This window comes from Oncorhynchus masou, chromosome 19 (assembly GCF_036934945.1).
Source record: "Oncorhynchus masou masou isolate Uvic2021 chromosome 19, UVic_Omas_1.1, whole genome shotgun sequence".
Classification (NCBI taxonomy): Eukaryota; Metazoa; Chordata; class Actinopteri; order Salmoniformes; family Salmonidae; genus Oncorhynchus; species Oncorhynchus masou.
Window position 1 is genome coordinate 31,644,486 of NC_088230.1, and position 17,216 is coordinate 31,661,701.

Here is a 17,216-nt window from a genome sequence, read left to right on the forward strand (position 1 = left end):
TCAGTACAAATATACAGACGTCCATCCTAACTCAGTTGCCAGAGAGGTAGGAAACTGCTCTGGGATTTCACCATGAGGCCAATGCAGACTTTAAAACAGTTATAGAGTTAAATGGCTGTGATAGGAGAAAACTGAGGATGGATCAACAGCATTGTAGTTGCTCTACAATATTAACCTGAATGACAGAGTGAAAAGAAGGAAGCCTGGAGAGAATACAAATACTCCAAAATATGCATCCTTTTCACAATAAACTAAAGTAAAACTGCTAAAAATGTGGCAAAGAAATTAACTGTATTTCCTGAATATGAAGCATTATGGTTGGGTCAAATCCAACACAAGACATCACTGAGTACCACTTCATATTTTCAAGCATGGTGGTGGCTGCATCATGTTATGGGTATGCTTGTCATCGGCAAGGACTAGAACATTTTTTTATATATAAAGAAACAGAATGAAGCTAAGCACAGGCAAAAAACCTGGATTAGTCTGCTTTCCAACAGACACTGGGAGACAAATTCACCTTTCAGCAGGACACTAACCTAAAACACAAGGCCAAATACAGTTGAAGTCGGAAGTTTACATTCACTTAGGTTGGAGTCATTAAAACTTGTTTTTCAAGCATTCCACAAATTTCTTGTTAACAAGCTATCATTTTGGCAAGTCGGTTAGGACATCTACTTTGTGCATGACACAAGTCATTTTTCCAACAATTGTTTACAGACAGCTTATTTCACTTATAATTCACTATATCACAACTCCAGTGGGTCTGACGTTTACATACACTAAGTTGACTGTGCCTTTAAACAGCTTGGAAAATTCCAGAAAATGATGTCATGGCTTTAGAAGCTTCTGATAGGCTAATTGACATCATTTGAGTCGATTGGAGGTGTACCTGTGGATGTATGTCAAGGCCTACCTTCAAACTCAGTGCCTCTTTGCTTGACATCATGGGAAAATCAAAAGAAATCAGCCAAGACCCCAGAAATAAATTATAGACCTCCACAAGTCTGGTTCATCCTTGGGAGCAATTTCCAAATGCCTGAAGGTAACACGTTCATCTGTAAAACAATTGTATGCAAGTATAAACACCATGGGACCACACAGCCGCTCAGGAAGGAGACCTGTTCTGTCTCCTAGAGATGAATGTACTTTGGTGCGAAACTGCAAATCAATCCCAGGACAACAGTAAAGGACCTTGTGAAGATGCTGGAGGAAACAGGTACAAAAGTATCTATTTCCACAGTAAAACAAGTCCTATATCGACATCCCCTGAAAGGCCGCTCAGCAAGGAAGAAGCCACTGCTCCAAAATCGACATCAAAAAGCCAGACTATGGTTTGCAACTGCACATGGGGACAAAGATCATACTTTTTGGTGAAATGTCCTCTGGTCTGATGAAACAGAACTGTTTGGCCATAATGACCATCGTTATGTTTGGAGGAAAAGGGGGGGGGGGGCTTGCAAGCTGAAAAACACCATCCCAAACGTGAAACACATGGGTGGCAGCATCATGTTGTGGGGGTGCTTTGCTACTGGAGGGACTGGTGCACTTCACAAAATAGATGGCATCACGAGGGAGGACAATTACGTGGATATATTGAAGCAAGAGCTCAAGACATCAGTCAGGAAGTTAAAGCTTGGTAGCAAATGGGTCTTCCAAATGGACAATGACCCCAAGCATACTTCCAAAGTTGTGGCAAAATGGCTTACGGACAACAAAGTCAAGATATTGGAGTGGCCATCACAAAGCCCTGACCTCAATCCTATAGAAAATTTGTGGGTAGAACTGAAAAAGCGTGTGCGAGCAAGGAGACCTTAAAACCTGACTCAGTTACACCAGCTCTGTCAGGAGGAATGTGCCAAAATTCACCCAAAATTCACCTTATTGTGGGAAGCTTGTGGAAGGCTACCCGAAACATTTTACCCAAGTTAAACAATTTAAAGGCAATGCTACCAAATACTAATTGAGTGTATGTAAACTTCTTACCCACTGGGAATGTGATGAAAGAAATACAATTCTCTCTACTATTATTCTGACATTTTACATTCCTAAAATAAAGTGGTGATCTTAACCTAACTAACCTAAGCATGGGGATTTTTACTAGGATTAAATGTCACGAATTGTGAAAAACTGAGTTTTTAAATGTATTTGGCTAAAGTGTATGTAAACTTCCGACTTCAAACTGTACACACTGGAGTTGCCTAGCAAGATGACATGAAATGTTCCTATGTGGCCTAGTTACAGGTTTGACTGAAATTTGCTTGGAAATCTATTCTACTTGAAAATGACTGTCTAGCAATGACGAACAACCAAATGTACAAAAATGTCTAAAAACACGTTTTCACTTTGTCATTCTGTGTTATTGTGTGTAGATATGTGAGGGGAAAAAGTACAATTTAATACAATTTGAATTCAGGCTGTAACACAAAATGTGGAATAGGTGAAGGGGTATAAATACTTAATACACTATATATGATTTTCAACCATTTTCCATCTTAAATATAATTTGGGGCGTGGATCAGAAAACAGTCGGTATCTGGTGTGACCATCATTTGCCTTATGCAGCACGACACATCTCCTTCGCATAGAGTTGATCAGGCTGGTGAGTGTGGCCTGTGGAATTTTGTCCCACTCCTCTTCAATGGCTGTGCAAAGTTGCCGTATATTGGCTGGATCTGGAACATGCTGTTGCCAGCCCATACATACATAACTCCACCGCCACCATGGGGCACTGTGTTCACAACATTGACATCAACAAACCTCTCTCCCACACAACGCCATGCACGCTGTCTGAAGAGCACACCTCTCCAGCGTGCCAGTGGCCATCAAATGTGAGCATTTTCCCACTGAAGTCGGTTACGATGCCGAACTGCAGTCAGGTTAAGACCCTGGTGAGGACAATGAGCACGCTGTTGAGCTTCCCTGAGACGGTTTTTGACAGTTTGTGCAGAAATTCTTCAGTTGTGCAAACCCACAGTTTCATCAGCTGTCTGGGAGGCTGGTTTCAGACGATCCCGCAGGTGAAGAACCCGGATGTAGAAGTTCTGGGCTGGCATGGTTATACGTGGTCTGCGGTTGTGAAGCTGGTTGCCAAATTCTGCCAAATTCTCTAAAACGACGTTGGAGGTGGCTTATGGTAGAGAAATTACCATTAAATTCTCTGGCAACAGCTCTGGTGGACATTCCTGCAGTCAGTATAACCAATTGCATGCTCCCTCAAAACTTGAGACATCTGTGGCATTGCGTTGTGACAAAACAGCACATTCAGAGTGGCATTTTATTGTCCCCAGCACAAGGTGCACCTGTATAATGCTTGTGCTGTTTAATCATCTTCTTGATATGCCACACGTGTAGGGTGAATGGATTATCTTGGCAAAGGAGAAATGCTCACTAACAGGAATGTGAACAATGTCATGATTTTGCTGCCATGTTTAATGTTTAACTATGTTTAATTATTACGATGATTAAATTAAATTAAAGATGTAGATATATCGTTATACCAGTCATCAGTTAATTATCATTTTTACCTCATCAGTCTCATTCTGAACGTTGTTGACTTCCATCCATTAATTATAATTACTACCACATCAGTCACATTCTGAGACTGCATGAACTCTAGTCTCCATGATGAATCAATGATACACAAATTGGCTTAATTATTTATTTACTAACTAACTAAATAATCACACAGAATTAAATAAACACACACACAGGATAGATTATACATTGGTTACTAACATGATGCATTGAAAAGTCCCTAGTGGACTAACCCGATATGACGGCTTGGTACACAATGAAAAGGGGTGGGGAAAGAAAGAGTGGGAGGAGACAAAGGAATTCAACTATCATACATACAGTTAAGTAATACGCTCATCGTATATATGGATATTTAGCACCCTAACAACCTCTCATTCGAATTTAGAAATGCAACACATATTTAAGCTTGTACTGTATGTCCTTGCAATCTCTCTGTTGAAATCATCTGGTCCATCTATGGAGAGTAGTTCATCAGAAGTCTCTGGTTGTGTAAGTCTCTGGTTGTCCATCAAAGGTCACAATGTACTTAGTAGTCGTAGCTTCTTGGTCTTGGAGTATCTGTTAGAACGGATCTTCCAGAGGTGTACCACGCAGTGTCCAGCTGGCCTTGTCCTTTGCTCTGTTTGTTTAGAATAGATACCCTAGAAATACCTATAATGGTGGGAGGAAATTGTTCTTTGTCTCTTGTCTTCGGTGTCGAGTTTCCTAGGCAAACAGTGCATAAACAGCTGCAGACCAAATGTTCCTGTTTATTCTTCTTCTTCCGGAGAGAGTTTCAGAGGGTCTTACCATTTTGCCATATCCAGCTCGCGCTGTACTTCGGCTGGTCTTTAGTTTTATATTGTTTCTCAGCCATGTAGCTACCGCTTCACGCTGTCTGGTCTGGTAGAGATTTTCTTCTTCTCTGTTGAAAGAGTTTCTAACCATTTCATACTTTTCAGCTCACTCTGTCAATCACGCGGGTCTCTATTTAAATGGCAACCATTTCAACGTGTAGCCACAGCTCCACGTTTTCTGGTCTAATGTAAATTTTGTTAGCGGCCTTTTTATGCCCTCACCTTGGAGAGCGGTTCCATCACATTGTCACAAGGTTTGTGCTCACGTGGGCGTGGTTACTGACTTGGTAAAACTTTACATGAAAAACAATTATCTAATTTTTAAGGCTAAAATCACATTTCATCTTCTTACAAATAGTTTAATATTTAAGCAAATAAGTTCCACAGCATTTAGACGTAAATCTGATAACTGGGGCGTATACATTTGTAGAGTTACCATTATTTGTTATACTGTCCTTAAAGATATCACAAACAACAACTTATTTGACAATATTGTTTCAAGCCCCACCGACCGTTTCCCACATGATTTGTGTTAGGAATATTGTGTCATTATCAACTGTTGAATGTTGTAGTTTTGGCAGGAGGAATCGCCTTGTAACAAAAGGGTTACTTCCCCTCAATCCTGCAGAGCCCAAAGGCATAGTTTCTGCAAGGTATTTACGTACATAATAAAACTGGCCAACTCCATCCTTCTCTCCCTCTGGAGAGGGAGAGGGAGGGTGCTGTAGAGCTCACCCACTGTAACCTGATCCTTCGGATCCTCACAGAAAAGTCATGACAATAAAGAAACGCACAAAATTTGAGAGAAATACGCATTTCGTGAGTATGTAAAATTTCTGAGATCTTTTATTTCAGCTCATAAAACATGGGACCAACACTTTACATGTTGCTTTTATATTTTTGTTCAGTATACTATCAATACTTACAGCATATTATGTTTTGGAGATATTGTTTACTTTCTGTGAGTTTAAGAAATATTGCCTTTAATCAATCAATCAAATGTATTTATAAAGCCATTTTTACATCAGCAGATGTCACAATGTGCTATTTAGAAACCCAGTCTAAAACCCCAAACAGCTAGCAATGCAAATGTAGACGTATGAGGGCTAGGAAAAACTCCATAGAAATGCAGGAACCTAGGAAGAAACCTGGAGTGGAACCAGACTCTGAGGGGTGGCCAGTCCTCTTCTGGCAGTGCTGGGTGGCGATTATAAGAGTACATGACCATTAAGGCCAAATTCTTCTTTAAGATGTTCAAACGTTCATAGATGACCAGCAGGATCAAATAATAATCACAATGGTTGTAGAGGGTGCAACAGGTCAGTACCTCAGGAGTAAATGTAATTTGTCTTTTCATAGCTAAGCATTCAGAGGTCGAGACAGCAGGTGCGTTAGAGAGAGAGAGTCGAAAACAGCAGAACCGGGACAAGGTAGCACGTCCGGTGAACAGGTCAGGGTTCCATAGCCGCATGCAGAATAGTTCAAACTGGAGCAGCAGCATGACCTGGTGGACAGGGGGCAGCCAGGAGTCATCAGGCCAGGTAGTCCTGAGGTATTATCCTAGGGCTCAGGTCCTCCGAGAGGGGAGGGAGAGAGGGAGACAGAGAGAATTAGAGGGAGCATACAGGACACCAAATAGACAGGATAATTACATTAGATATAGCAGACTGACCCTAGCCCCCCAGCACATAGACTATTGCAGTATAGATACTAGAGGCAGGATATTTCCCCACCCACTTTGCCAAAGCACAGCCCCCACACCACTAGAGAGTGAGTATAGCCCACAAAGATCTCCTCCACCGCACAAGACTGAGGGGGCAAAACCGGACCCAGATCACGTCTGTGACTCAACCCACTCAAGTGACGCACCCCTCCTAGGGAGCCAGTGACTCAGCCAGTGACTCAGCAACCTTAATAGGGTCACAGGCAGTGAATCCCAGTGGAGAGAGTGGAGCTGGCCAGGCAGAGACAGCATAGCAAGGGCAGTTCGTTGCTCCAGTGCCTTGCCGTTAACCTTTGCACTCCTGGGACAGACTACACTCAGTCATATGACCCACTGAAGAGATGAGTCTTCAGTAAAGGCTTAAAGGTCGAGACCGAGTCTGCGTCTCTCACATGGGTAGGCAGACCATTCCATAAAAATGGAGCTCTAAAAATCTGTTTTTGGGGAAAAAATTTGGAAAACCTGAGAGATTTTACCCGAATTCCGTTACCAAAGTTTGTATCTGCACCGTTCTTCAACTAAATTAGTTTTAGCAAATTTATCAGTGGAAATTGTTAAAAACATTTATTGTGCATGGAGTTGTATGGCTTGTTAAACCTTAAAATCAATGTTTTTTGTTTGGTATACATTTTAAAGTGAAAGAAATATTAAGTTACTTGCCCACCTCTCTTTACTACACTGGGGACATGAGGTGTCTTACCCTGAATCACAAATGATCCATAGGCCCTTTCTGGCCTTTCAGAGGGAAATATGGAACCAGTACCATTTTGCTTACAACTATTCAATCTGATTTGTTCTACACAAGAGCATTGGGGTTAGAGGTTGATTAGGGATTTTTACCTTTTACACTCTTAGAAAAAAAAGTACTATCTAGAACCTAAAATGGTCATTTGGCTGTCCCCATAGGATAAGATAACCTTTTGAAGAACCATTTTGGTTCAAGTTAGAACCCTTTGAGTTCCATGTAGAACCCTTTCCACCAGGAACCAAAAAGGGTTCTCCTATGGGGACAGCCGAAAACCCTTTTATCTGAGTGTACCATGAGTGTGTAGATTCAATAAGACCTATTTACCATCATAAATTGACCTTCAGGATTCTCCTGGTGACTGCCTCAGTAAATACCTTTCCTGACCATGTCTCTGTCACACACATTTCTCTTTGTCGAGAGCCGCCACTGTAGCATGGTGAGAGTATATTAACCTTGGCTAAGTGCACAGTAAATGGTCCAACTCAACGTCCACTACAAAGAGTCATCTAATTGGCCACTGTACCACTCCTCCTCATTTGTGTGTCCCAAATGGCTCCCTATTCTTTATATAGTACGCTACTTTAGACCAGGGCCCATAGGGCTCCCTATTTTCTACACTACTTTAGACCAGGGCCCATAGGGCTCCCTATTTTCTACACTACTTTAGACCAGGGCCCATAGGGCTCTTAAGAGAATAGGGTTCCATTTTGGATGCAGCCCATTTAGCATCACTCCCACCGCAACAACTCCCACTGGCATGTATTGATTCCCTCACAAAGGATTCTGACGGAGGTGTTCGAGGTTCCTCCTCCTTAAGGGGAGTGTTTTTTTTAGTGTAACACACCACCTCCAACTCTCACAGTGACAGAGTCGGGGAGAGAACCTGGATGATGTGGACCACACACACACACACACACACACACACACACACACACACACACACACACACACACACACACACACACACACACACACACACACACACACACACACACACACACACACACACACACACACACACACACACCTTTGGACTGTAAATCACACATCTTCATGCTCCAGGACATTATGTGATTGGAGTCTATCTGACATCTGGCAGGAAGAACTATCGGAGAGGATAAAATATTCACACACAGCTGTCTGAGGATCGACATTACCCACAGCCCCTCAAATATCGGCCCTGACAGTGTTTCCCAAACGTTGCTCTCTCCCAGAAAGATTTTCCGCTTAATGCCTCCGAAGTGTTTGTACAAACCAAAACAGAGAATGGACAGATGGCTGGAGTAGGGATCATCTGAGATTACACTGGAGTAGGGATCTTCTGGGATTACCCCAGAGTAGGGATCATCTGAGATTACACTGGAGTAGGGATCTTCTGGGATGAGTTCAGGTGAAGATCCCGGCGCTACCTTCCTCACTCATACAACTGCAGTATGTACAGTTTGTGGCCAAAAGTTTTGAGAATGACACATTAATTTCCACAAAGTTTGTGTAACGGCCGTTGGTGGTGGAAGAAGGTGAGGACCAATGTGCAGCGTGGTACGTATCTATAATATCATTTAATGAGACTGAGTACAAAATACAAAAGAACAAGAGAATCAAAATGAAAACCGAAACAGTCCCGAATGGTGCAAACGCTGAAACTGAAAATAATCACCCACAACTCAAAGGTGAAACCAGGCTGCATAAGTATGGTTCTCAATCAGGGACAACGATTGCCAGCTGCCTCTGATTGAGAACCATACCAGGCCAAACACAGAAATCCCAAATTATAGAAAAAAGAACATAGACTGCCCACCCCAACTCACGCCCTGACCATATGTTCTGGGAATGTTCACATAACCAATTCTGCTGGGTTGTATCTGAACTGTATGCCTTACCAATGCCACACTTCTATTCATTTCCATTGCATACACATTTTTCAAATTCCTGTCACTCTTGTATAAGGTGTACATTTTTGGTCTGCAGGTCTTATTCGGTTGCAGGAGCTGATCAAGGCGCCATCCCGATACAACATTCGTTTGAAGATCCGACAGTTGCCGGGGGAGACCAAGGATGCCAAGCCACTTCTGAAAGAGATGAAGAAAGCAAAGGAGTTCCACGTGATCTTTGACTGCGGCCATGAAATGGCCGCCTGGATCCTGAAACAGGTCAGTTAGGCAAGATACATGTTGTACTTTGTTATTCTTAGACCTTGTTAGATTTCTTTATATGAATTATCTCCAGAATAATGAGTCACTCATTGAATAGTTATTACTATGTTAAAAGGTCCAGCACCGTCATTCAATTCCTTTTTATCTGCAACCAACTCATTTTGATATTTAATTTTCCTCGTTCATCTTCTTTTAGAATATTAGAGTTCTATTACTGTGCTTCCATAATGGATGCTCTATGCCAAAATATAGTTTTAATTAGCAACTCTGCCTCAGCTCGCAGGCATGTTTGAGACATTATGATTAAGCCACATTCTTAATGAGAAGTGTGTATATCCGTCACCAAAATGCCCGTTTCCGGGCAGAGTAGATGACATCTGTTCAGTTTACTAATTATATACAGCATGGCCACCAACATGGCCTCTTAGTGTGAAACACCCACCACAAAGTCTTGCAGAATCATGAAATTGCTCTGATTATCTGCTCTGTGTGTTGCCAAAATAATACTTAAGACATGAATAGGATATTCCCCAAATGTGTTTAGCATATTGACTTATCGAAAGTAATTTGGTCCCAAAAAATGTTTGTCTACTCTGCACTCACGCATGCTGTATATTTGTGTTGGCACTTTGACCATAGTCAGTATTGTTGTTTTCCCACAGGCTCTAGCCATGGGAATGATGACCGAGTACTACCACTACATCTTCACCACCCTGGTACGTTTACCAGCACCTTACAGTTATAAACGGGTTGGTTGTTTAGCAACAAAAACTATGGGGCAAAACAGACTGGATTGGCTTTAAATTGATGACAACATTTAAACTGTATTTCACATCCAATGTTCTTGAAAACATAAATACATTTGCACAATGAGCACCTGCTATCGCACAAATACATTGTTACAGTTGTTGGTTAGCTAGCTGGCAATTATTTTTGCCATATTAGCCTAGACGTGGCGTCAATCAAAATACCTCAAAATAAGATATGGTATCAAGATGAAACGAGCTGAAATGAGCCACCTACGATTCCCCACATGGCAGAATAATACTATATATTTGGCCATTCAAGATCACAACAACACATGGACTTCTGCCCCATTGAAGCCTGCTCATCGTTTTTGTGATGTTGTCAGCTAACCCATCTATACTGAGTTTTCTTCCTGATCAATACGTTGCCCATATTAGGAAGGTATCCATGTAAATTGCAGATGCCTGATGCCGTCCTAATATGGACACCTTACAGTAGATATCACATAATCATATTCTTTATATTGCCACTTAAATACTTGTTCCTGGTGGCAATTAATACATGTATAATGTGTTATTGAAGATATTGTCAAAAAATGTCAAAACATTTATAGACAAAACCCTTTAAAGACAGTATCTATTCCAGGGTTGAAAAAGATTATATCTGTCTAAGTATCAGTCTCGACTTGTTCTTTGATACCCTTTTGTTTCCTCTAAACGATGCCATTCTCTACCCTTCCCCAATCTGTTGTCCAATAGCCTCTAAGAGTTTTGATCTCGAAAAAAATAAAGCTGTTCGATATGCTCGTCTATTCTGACTCAAGGCGGTGATTTAAGTTCTCCAAAGTTATTTTGATCCATCCACTACAAAGAGTCCCGCTGTTCTCACTGGATGAAAAGCCTGTCTTTCCTGGATGGAGAGAGAGCGAATGAGAGATTCAGAGCGTACATAACAGCTCAGACGAGGCTATTACCTTCTCAGTACATCATGACCCTGACAACAACTCTGCCTGTTGTGCTGTTTGGAACATTATGGATAAGGTTAGGACAAGGGTCGAGAAAGACTCACCATAAACTGTTGTGCTGTTTGGAAAATTATAGATAAGGTTAGGACAAGGGTGGAGAAAGACTGACCCTAAATCTGTTGTTATGGGCAAACAGGAAATAGAGCAACGAAGGCAGGGCTGTGTCAGAGGCATGCTGTTACTTGTTCGTCTGGGCTCCTGCCTGTTCCAACAACATAGGTCAGTTTGGCAAGGAAGTGGCGGTAGTGCTGGCCAATGCTGCAATATAACTGGTATCCAGGGGCTTGTTTTGCCCTTCGACTTATTTGCCCTTGTACACTTATACAACCCATAGGTGTCTGCCTTCATAAGCCAGATGTGTGGCCTCGCACGAAGGCCCTGCCTGGTACCCTTGAAAGCGTTAGCTTAATCAAGTCCACTGTTTTGGCGAACAAGATGAAATGCTTCCTGAAAGCACTTCAGAACGTACCCCGGTAATCGCCCTTAAATCTGGCTCCCGAACGCAGTTTTAATTTAGCATGAGAACAGGTGTGCGGTCTGCACTTTAGAATCAATGATGGGCAATAAATGATCTCCTTGCATCTCCATCTACGGACACAATCCCTATATAGAATCAGTAATACCATACTACACTAATGAAGTGATTGTTACATGTTTATGACATGTTTATTATATTTTTATAAAGTATAAAAGCATGAACATAGCAATTTTTGTTATTTTAGGACCTTTTCGCCCTGGATATGGAGCCGTATCGGTACAGCGGAGTCAACATGACGGGTTTCCGGATCCTAAACACGGACAACTCTCAGGTGTCGTCCATCATCGAGAAATGGTCCATGGAACGCCTACAAGCCCCGCCCAAACCGGACTCGGGCCTACTGGAAGGATTCATGACGGTATGGTTGAAACTGCTAAATCTTCCTTATGCTCTGCGTGCACAAACAAACATGCTTTATCGCCCTAGTGTCTCAATGACCAAATCGATAGGACATTGTAAATTATATTGCTACATTTATCATGTGTTGTGATCTTTCTAGTACAGGCAGATTTTAAGCCATGGTGTATGAAGTGGTCAATTTTATATCCATGACATGATTCATGAAGCAATGAAATGTACGATATAGGAATGTAATGAAATAGTTAGTGGGTAACAGGGCCGGATGGCAGGGGCTTTAGCCCAGGTGAGATGCTCTCTGGGAGGCCATCGAGGCTGGGCAGTAGCCCAATGTCTGGAGCTTTGAGCCTGGAGTTCCTGGGTCTAAATGCTCTCTAATGAGACTGTGTGGATGGTAATGGTCCTTTCTCTGCACTCCTTCACTCGCCTCCTCTCTCCCTCTGTCCGCCGGGAACCCTGCCAAAACATGACAATCTGTCAGTGTGCGGAGAGAGAGCGAGAGAGCAAATTGGACGGAAATGATGGCCTCTGCTTTTTTCTGGGGAGCCGTCCAAAAAAGCCAGCGACGATGAGGTGATTTGAAAGTGAAAAACATAAGTGGAGCTCAGGTCATTCAAGGTCTCTCTCTGTATCCATTTGTCTGAAACCGACAATTGTTTAATTTCGCGGCGACGATACGAATTCTCCGGGGAGACGTATGTCTGTGTTTTTCTGTTTTGTGTCTCTTTCCTGTCTGCTTCCTCTGTCTGGTTATGAAATGGCAGTAGATCCATGGTGAATCTTCACAGAGACAGATGGGAAAAGGCAGTAACACAATGTCAGAGACACAATGTCATATATGCTAATGAACTGAAATGCACAAGGCGTCATATGATGACATGCCCTACTGTACTTCTGTTCCACGTGGAAGCTGTAACCCTAAGCTAAAAAGCTAAGACACTGTAGGCCCTAGAAGTCTTTTTTAAATCTGATAATCCAATGCACAGTTAACTGCATTCATTTGGTGTAGTAATCTGCTCTGATGTCTTGCCAGAGAAAGCCCTATTGTCACATACCTCCCCTTAATGCAATGGCACATGTTTTCTTTCAATTCCCCTTGGCTTAGGCACGAGACAAAACAACAACGCTGTTATTCATGTATGCAAAGATGAATGAAATGTACAAAGAGGTTAAATGCTGGATGTTTTTCAATTTTTTTTATTCTGTATGTTCATGGATTGATTAATTAGGCATAGCGCATATTGACATATCGCACCAGACTAGGACTTCTGCTAAATAATAAATAATAATGTCCAATGGGCTCTGTACCAGGCTTGATAAATTACTTCATTAGGGTGTTCTATTTATAAGCCAGTGATATATTCAACAGTGATATACTGTATTCCACCATGTCCGCGGCCAAAAGTAGACACAAAATATGGGATGCAGATCCCTTAAGATTATCTCATTTAATAAAATAAATGAGAAAATATGTGGATGAAAAATTATAGAAATTATTTAAATAGTATGGTATTGATATAAACGTTTTTTGTTTTTTAAATTCACCTTTATTTTACCAGGTAGGCTAGTTGAGAAGAAGTTGTCATTTTCAACTACGACCTGGCCAAGATAAAGCAAAGCAGTTCGAAACATACAACAACACAGAGTTACAAATGGAATAAACAAACATACAGTCAATAATACAGTAGAAAAAAAGTCTATATACATTGTGTGTAAATGAGGTAAGAAAAGGGAGGTAAGGCAATAAATAGGCCATGGTGGCGAAGTAATTACAATATAGCAATTAAACACTGGAATGGTAGATGTGCAGAAGATGAACGTGCAAGTAGAGATGCTGGGATGCAAAGGAGCAAGATAAATGAATGAATACAGTATGGGGATGAGGTAGTTAGATGGGCTATTTACAGATGGGCTATGTACAGTTGCAGTGATCTGTGAGCTGCACTGGCAGCTGGTGCTTAAAGCTAGTGAGGGAGATATGTGTCTCCAGCTTCAGTGATTTTTGCAGTTTGTTCCCATCATTGGCAGCAGAGAACTGGAAGAAAAGGTGGCCAAAGGAGGAATTGGCTTTGTGGGTGACCAGTGAGATATACCTGCTGGAGCGTGTGCTATGGGTGGGTGCTGCTATGGTGACCAGTGAGGTAAAATAAGGCGAGGCTTTACCTAGCAATGACTTGAGATGACCTGGAGCCAGTGGGTTTGGCGACGAGTATGAAGTGAGGGCCAGCCAACGAGAGCATACAGGTCTCAGTGGTGGGTAGTATATGGGGCTTTCGTGACAAAACGGATGGCACTGTGATGGAATGCATCCAATTTGTTGAGTAGAGAGTTGGAGGCTATTTTGTAAATGACATCGCCAAAGTCGAGGATCAGTAGGATGGTCAGTTTTACGAGGGTATGTTTGGCAGCATGAGTGAAGGATGCTTTGTTGCAAAATAGGAAGCCGATTCCAGATTTAATTTTGGATTGGAGATGCTTAATGTGAGTCTGGAAGGAGAGTTTACAGTCTAACCAGACACCTAGGTATTTGTAGTTGTCTACATATTCTAAGTCAGAACCGTCCAGAGTAGTGATGCTGGATGGGCGAGCAGGTGCGGGCAATGATCGGTTGAATAGCATGCATTTAGTTTTATTTGCGTTTAAGAGCAGGTGGAGGCCACGGAACAAGAGTTGTATGGCGTTGAAGCTCGTCTGGAGGTTAGTTAACACAGTGTCCAAAGAAGGGCCAGAAGCACACAGAATGGTGTCGTCTGTGTCAAGGTGGATCAGAGAATCACCATCAGCAAGAGCGACATCATTGATGTATACAGAGAAGAGAGTCGGCCCGAGAATTGAACCCTGCGACACCCCCATAGAGACTGCCAGAGGTCCGGACAACAGGCCCTCCGATTTGACACTGAACTCTATCAGAGAAGTAGTTGGTGAACCAGGTGAGGCAATCATTTGAGAAACCAAGGCTGTTGAGTCTAAACATAAGAATGTGGTGATTGACAGAGACGAAAGCCTTGGCCAGGTCGATGAATACAGCTGCACAGTATTGTCTCTTATCGATAGCGATTATGATATCATTTAGGACCTTGAGCGTGGCTGAGGTGCACCCATGACCAGCTCTGAAACCAGATTGCATAGCGGAGAAGGTGCGGTGGGATTCGAAATGGTCGGTAATCTGTTTGTTGACTTGGCTTTCGAAGACCTTAGAAAGGCAGGGTAGATATAGTTTGTAGCAGTTTGGGTCTAGAGTGTCCTCCCTTTGATGCGGAGGATGACCGTGGCTGCTTTGAAATCTTTGGGAATCTCAGATGATACGAAAGAGAGGTTGAGCAGGCTAGTAATAGAGGATGCAACAATTTCGGCAGATCATTTTAGAAAGAGATGGTCCAGATTGTCTAGCCCGGCTGATTTGTAGGGGTCCAGAACATCAGTTATCTGGATTTGGGTGAAGGAGAAATGGGGAGGCTTGGACGAGTTGCTTTGGGGGTGCAGGGCTGTTGACCGGGGTATCGGTAGCCAGGTGGAAAGCATGGCCGGCCGTAGAAAAATGCTTATTGAAATTCTCAATTATAGTGGATTTATCAGTGGTGACAGTGTTTCCTAGCTTCAGTGCAGTGGGCAGCTGGGGGAGGTGCACTTATTCTCCATGGACTTTACAGTGTCCCAGAACTTTTTTGAGTTTCTGCTTGAAAAAGCTAGCCTTTAGCTTTCCTAACTGCCTGTGTATATTGGTTCGTATCTTCCCAGAAAAGTTGCATTTCACGGGGGCTATCCGATGCTAATGCAGTACGCCACAGGGTGTTTTTGTGCAGGTCAAGGGCAGTCAGGTCTGGAGAAAACCAAGGGCTATATCTGTTCCTGGTTAAAAAAATTGAATGGGTCATGCTTATTTAGGACGGTGATGAAGGCACTTAAAGACTAACCAGGTATCCTCTACTGACGGGTTGAGGTCAATATCCTTCCAGGATACCCGGGCCAGGTCGATTAGAAAGGCCTGCTCGCTGAAGTGTTGGGGGGGACAAACCTGTTGGCACTTGAAAGGAAATCAAGCTTTGTTTGAAAATATTTTTTTCTGTAATTTCTTAGTTGTTTTTCTCTAGTTTATTAGCTGTTTTTCTGTAGTAAAATTAGTTGTTTTTCTGTAGTTTATTAGCTGTTTTTCTGTAGTAAAATTAGTTGTTTTTCTGTAGTTTATTAGCTGTTTTTCTGTAGTTTATTAGCTGTTTTTCTGTAGTTTATTAGTTGCTTTTCTGTAGTTTATTTGCTGTTTTTCTGTAGTAAAATTAGTTGTTTTTCTGTTGTTTATTAGTCTTTATAAGAAATAGGATGTCACATTCGATAGCAGTTCTTCTTCTGTTTTATTCATTGTTCATCTCTGTTTAATCCAAATATTTCAACAACATAAAAGGCACATGGTACCCATTTTCTTGGTTGGGACCATACATATCACTGGGGCCTAGTGGTTAGAGCATTGGACTAGTAACTGAAAGGTTACAAGTTCAAATCCCCGAGCTGACAAGGTACAAAATCTGTCATTCTGCCCCTGAACAGACAGTTAACCAACTGTTCCTAGGCCGTCATTGAAAATTAGAATGTGTTCTTAACTGACTTGTCTAGTAAAATAAAGGTAAAAATATATATATATATATATAACATCCTTTCAGTGGTATATATTTTGCATTCCGAAATAGAAATGGAATAGAACTGGAATTGTTGAGGTCTTCCTAATCAGCAGCACTTCCTATTATGTGAGCAAGTATCATTCGGCCATTTGAAGGGAATCTGTCAGTGAGGAACGAACCAAAGGAAATGTACATAACAATATATATGTATATATGATCTTCCAAAGTATCCAGAACACATCTTTGTTCCATTCTCCACAATACAGAGTGTCTGTTACATTCTGTTTCTATGGTCCATCAAGCATCCCTGGCGCTTCTCTCTATCCAGTGACCAGGCAACAGTTGTGTAGCAGACGGTTGCCAGGACAACACCCACCCAGGGTCACCTTGTGGTGTCATGGACAATTGATAGACTGGAATAGAAGGAGGAGGATGTCTACGGTCAGTGTCGGTAAAACATGCAGTGTTTGCATCACTATACTGGCCACTGAATGAATGCAGTATACTGTATAATTACACTGAGTTCCCTGGGTTGGTCCAACATTGTCTGAATGAATGCAGTATACTGTATAATTACACTGAGTTCCCTGGGTTGGTCCAACATTGTCTGAATGAATGCAGTATACTGTATAATTACACTGAGTTCCCTGGGTTGGTCCAACGGTGTCTGAATGAATGCAGTATACTGTATAATTACACTGAGTTCCCTGGGTTGGTCCAACATTGTCTGAATGAATGCAGTATACTGTATAATTACACTGAGTTCCCTGGGTTGGTCCAACATTGTCTGAATGAATGCAGTATACTGTATAATTACACTGAGTTCCCTGGGTTGGAATATTGTGTCTGAATGAATGCAGTATACTGTATAATTACACTGAGTTCCCTGGGTTGGTCCAACATTGTCTGAATGAATGCAGTATACTGTATAATTACACTG

General features: G+C 42.0%; 1 protein-coding gene across 1 annotated transcript in view; it reads left to right on the forward strand.

Moving 5' to 3' along the window:
- The window catches only part of LOC135505654 (glutamate receptor ionotropic, kainate 2-like), a 149,770-nt gene that overhangs the window by 39,943 nt on the left and 92,611 nt on the right, over window positions 1-17,216 (forward strand). Inside the window, exons 6-8 of the mRNA XM_064924702.1 lie at window positions 8,813-8,994; window positions 9,660-9,713; window positions 11,491-11,664. Of these exons, the coding sequence (XP_064780774.1) occupies window positions 8,813-8,994; window positions 9,660-9,713; window positions 11,491-11,664 (410 nt within the window). The remainder of the gene's footprint in view (window positions 1-8,812; window positions 8,995-9,659; window positions 9,714-11,490; window positions 11,665-17,216) is intronic.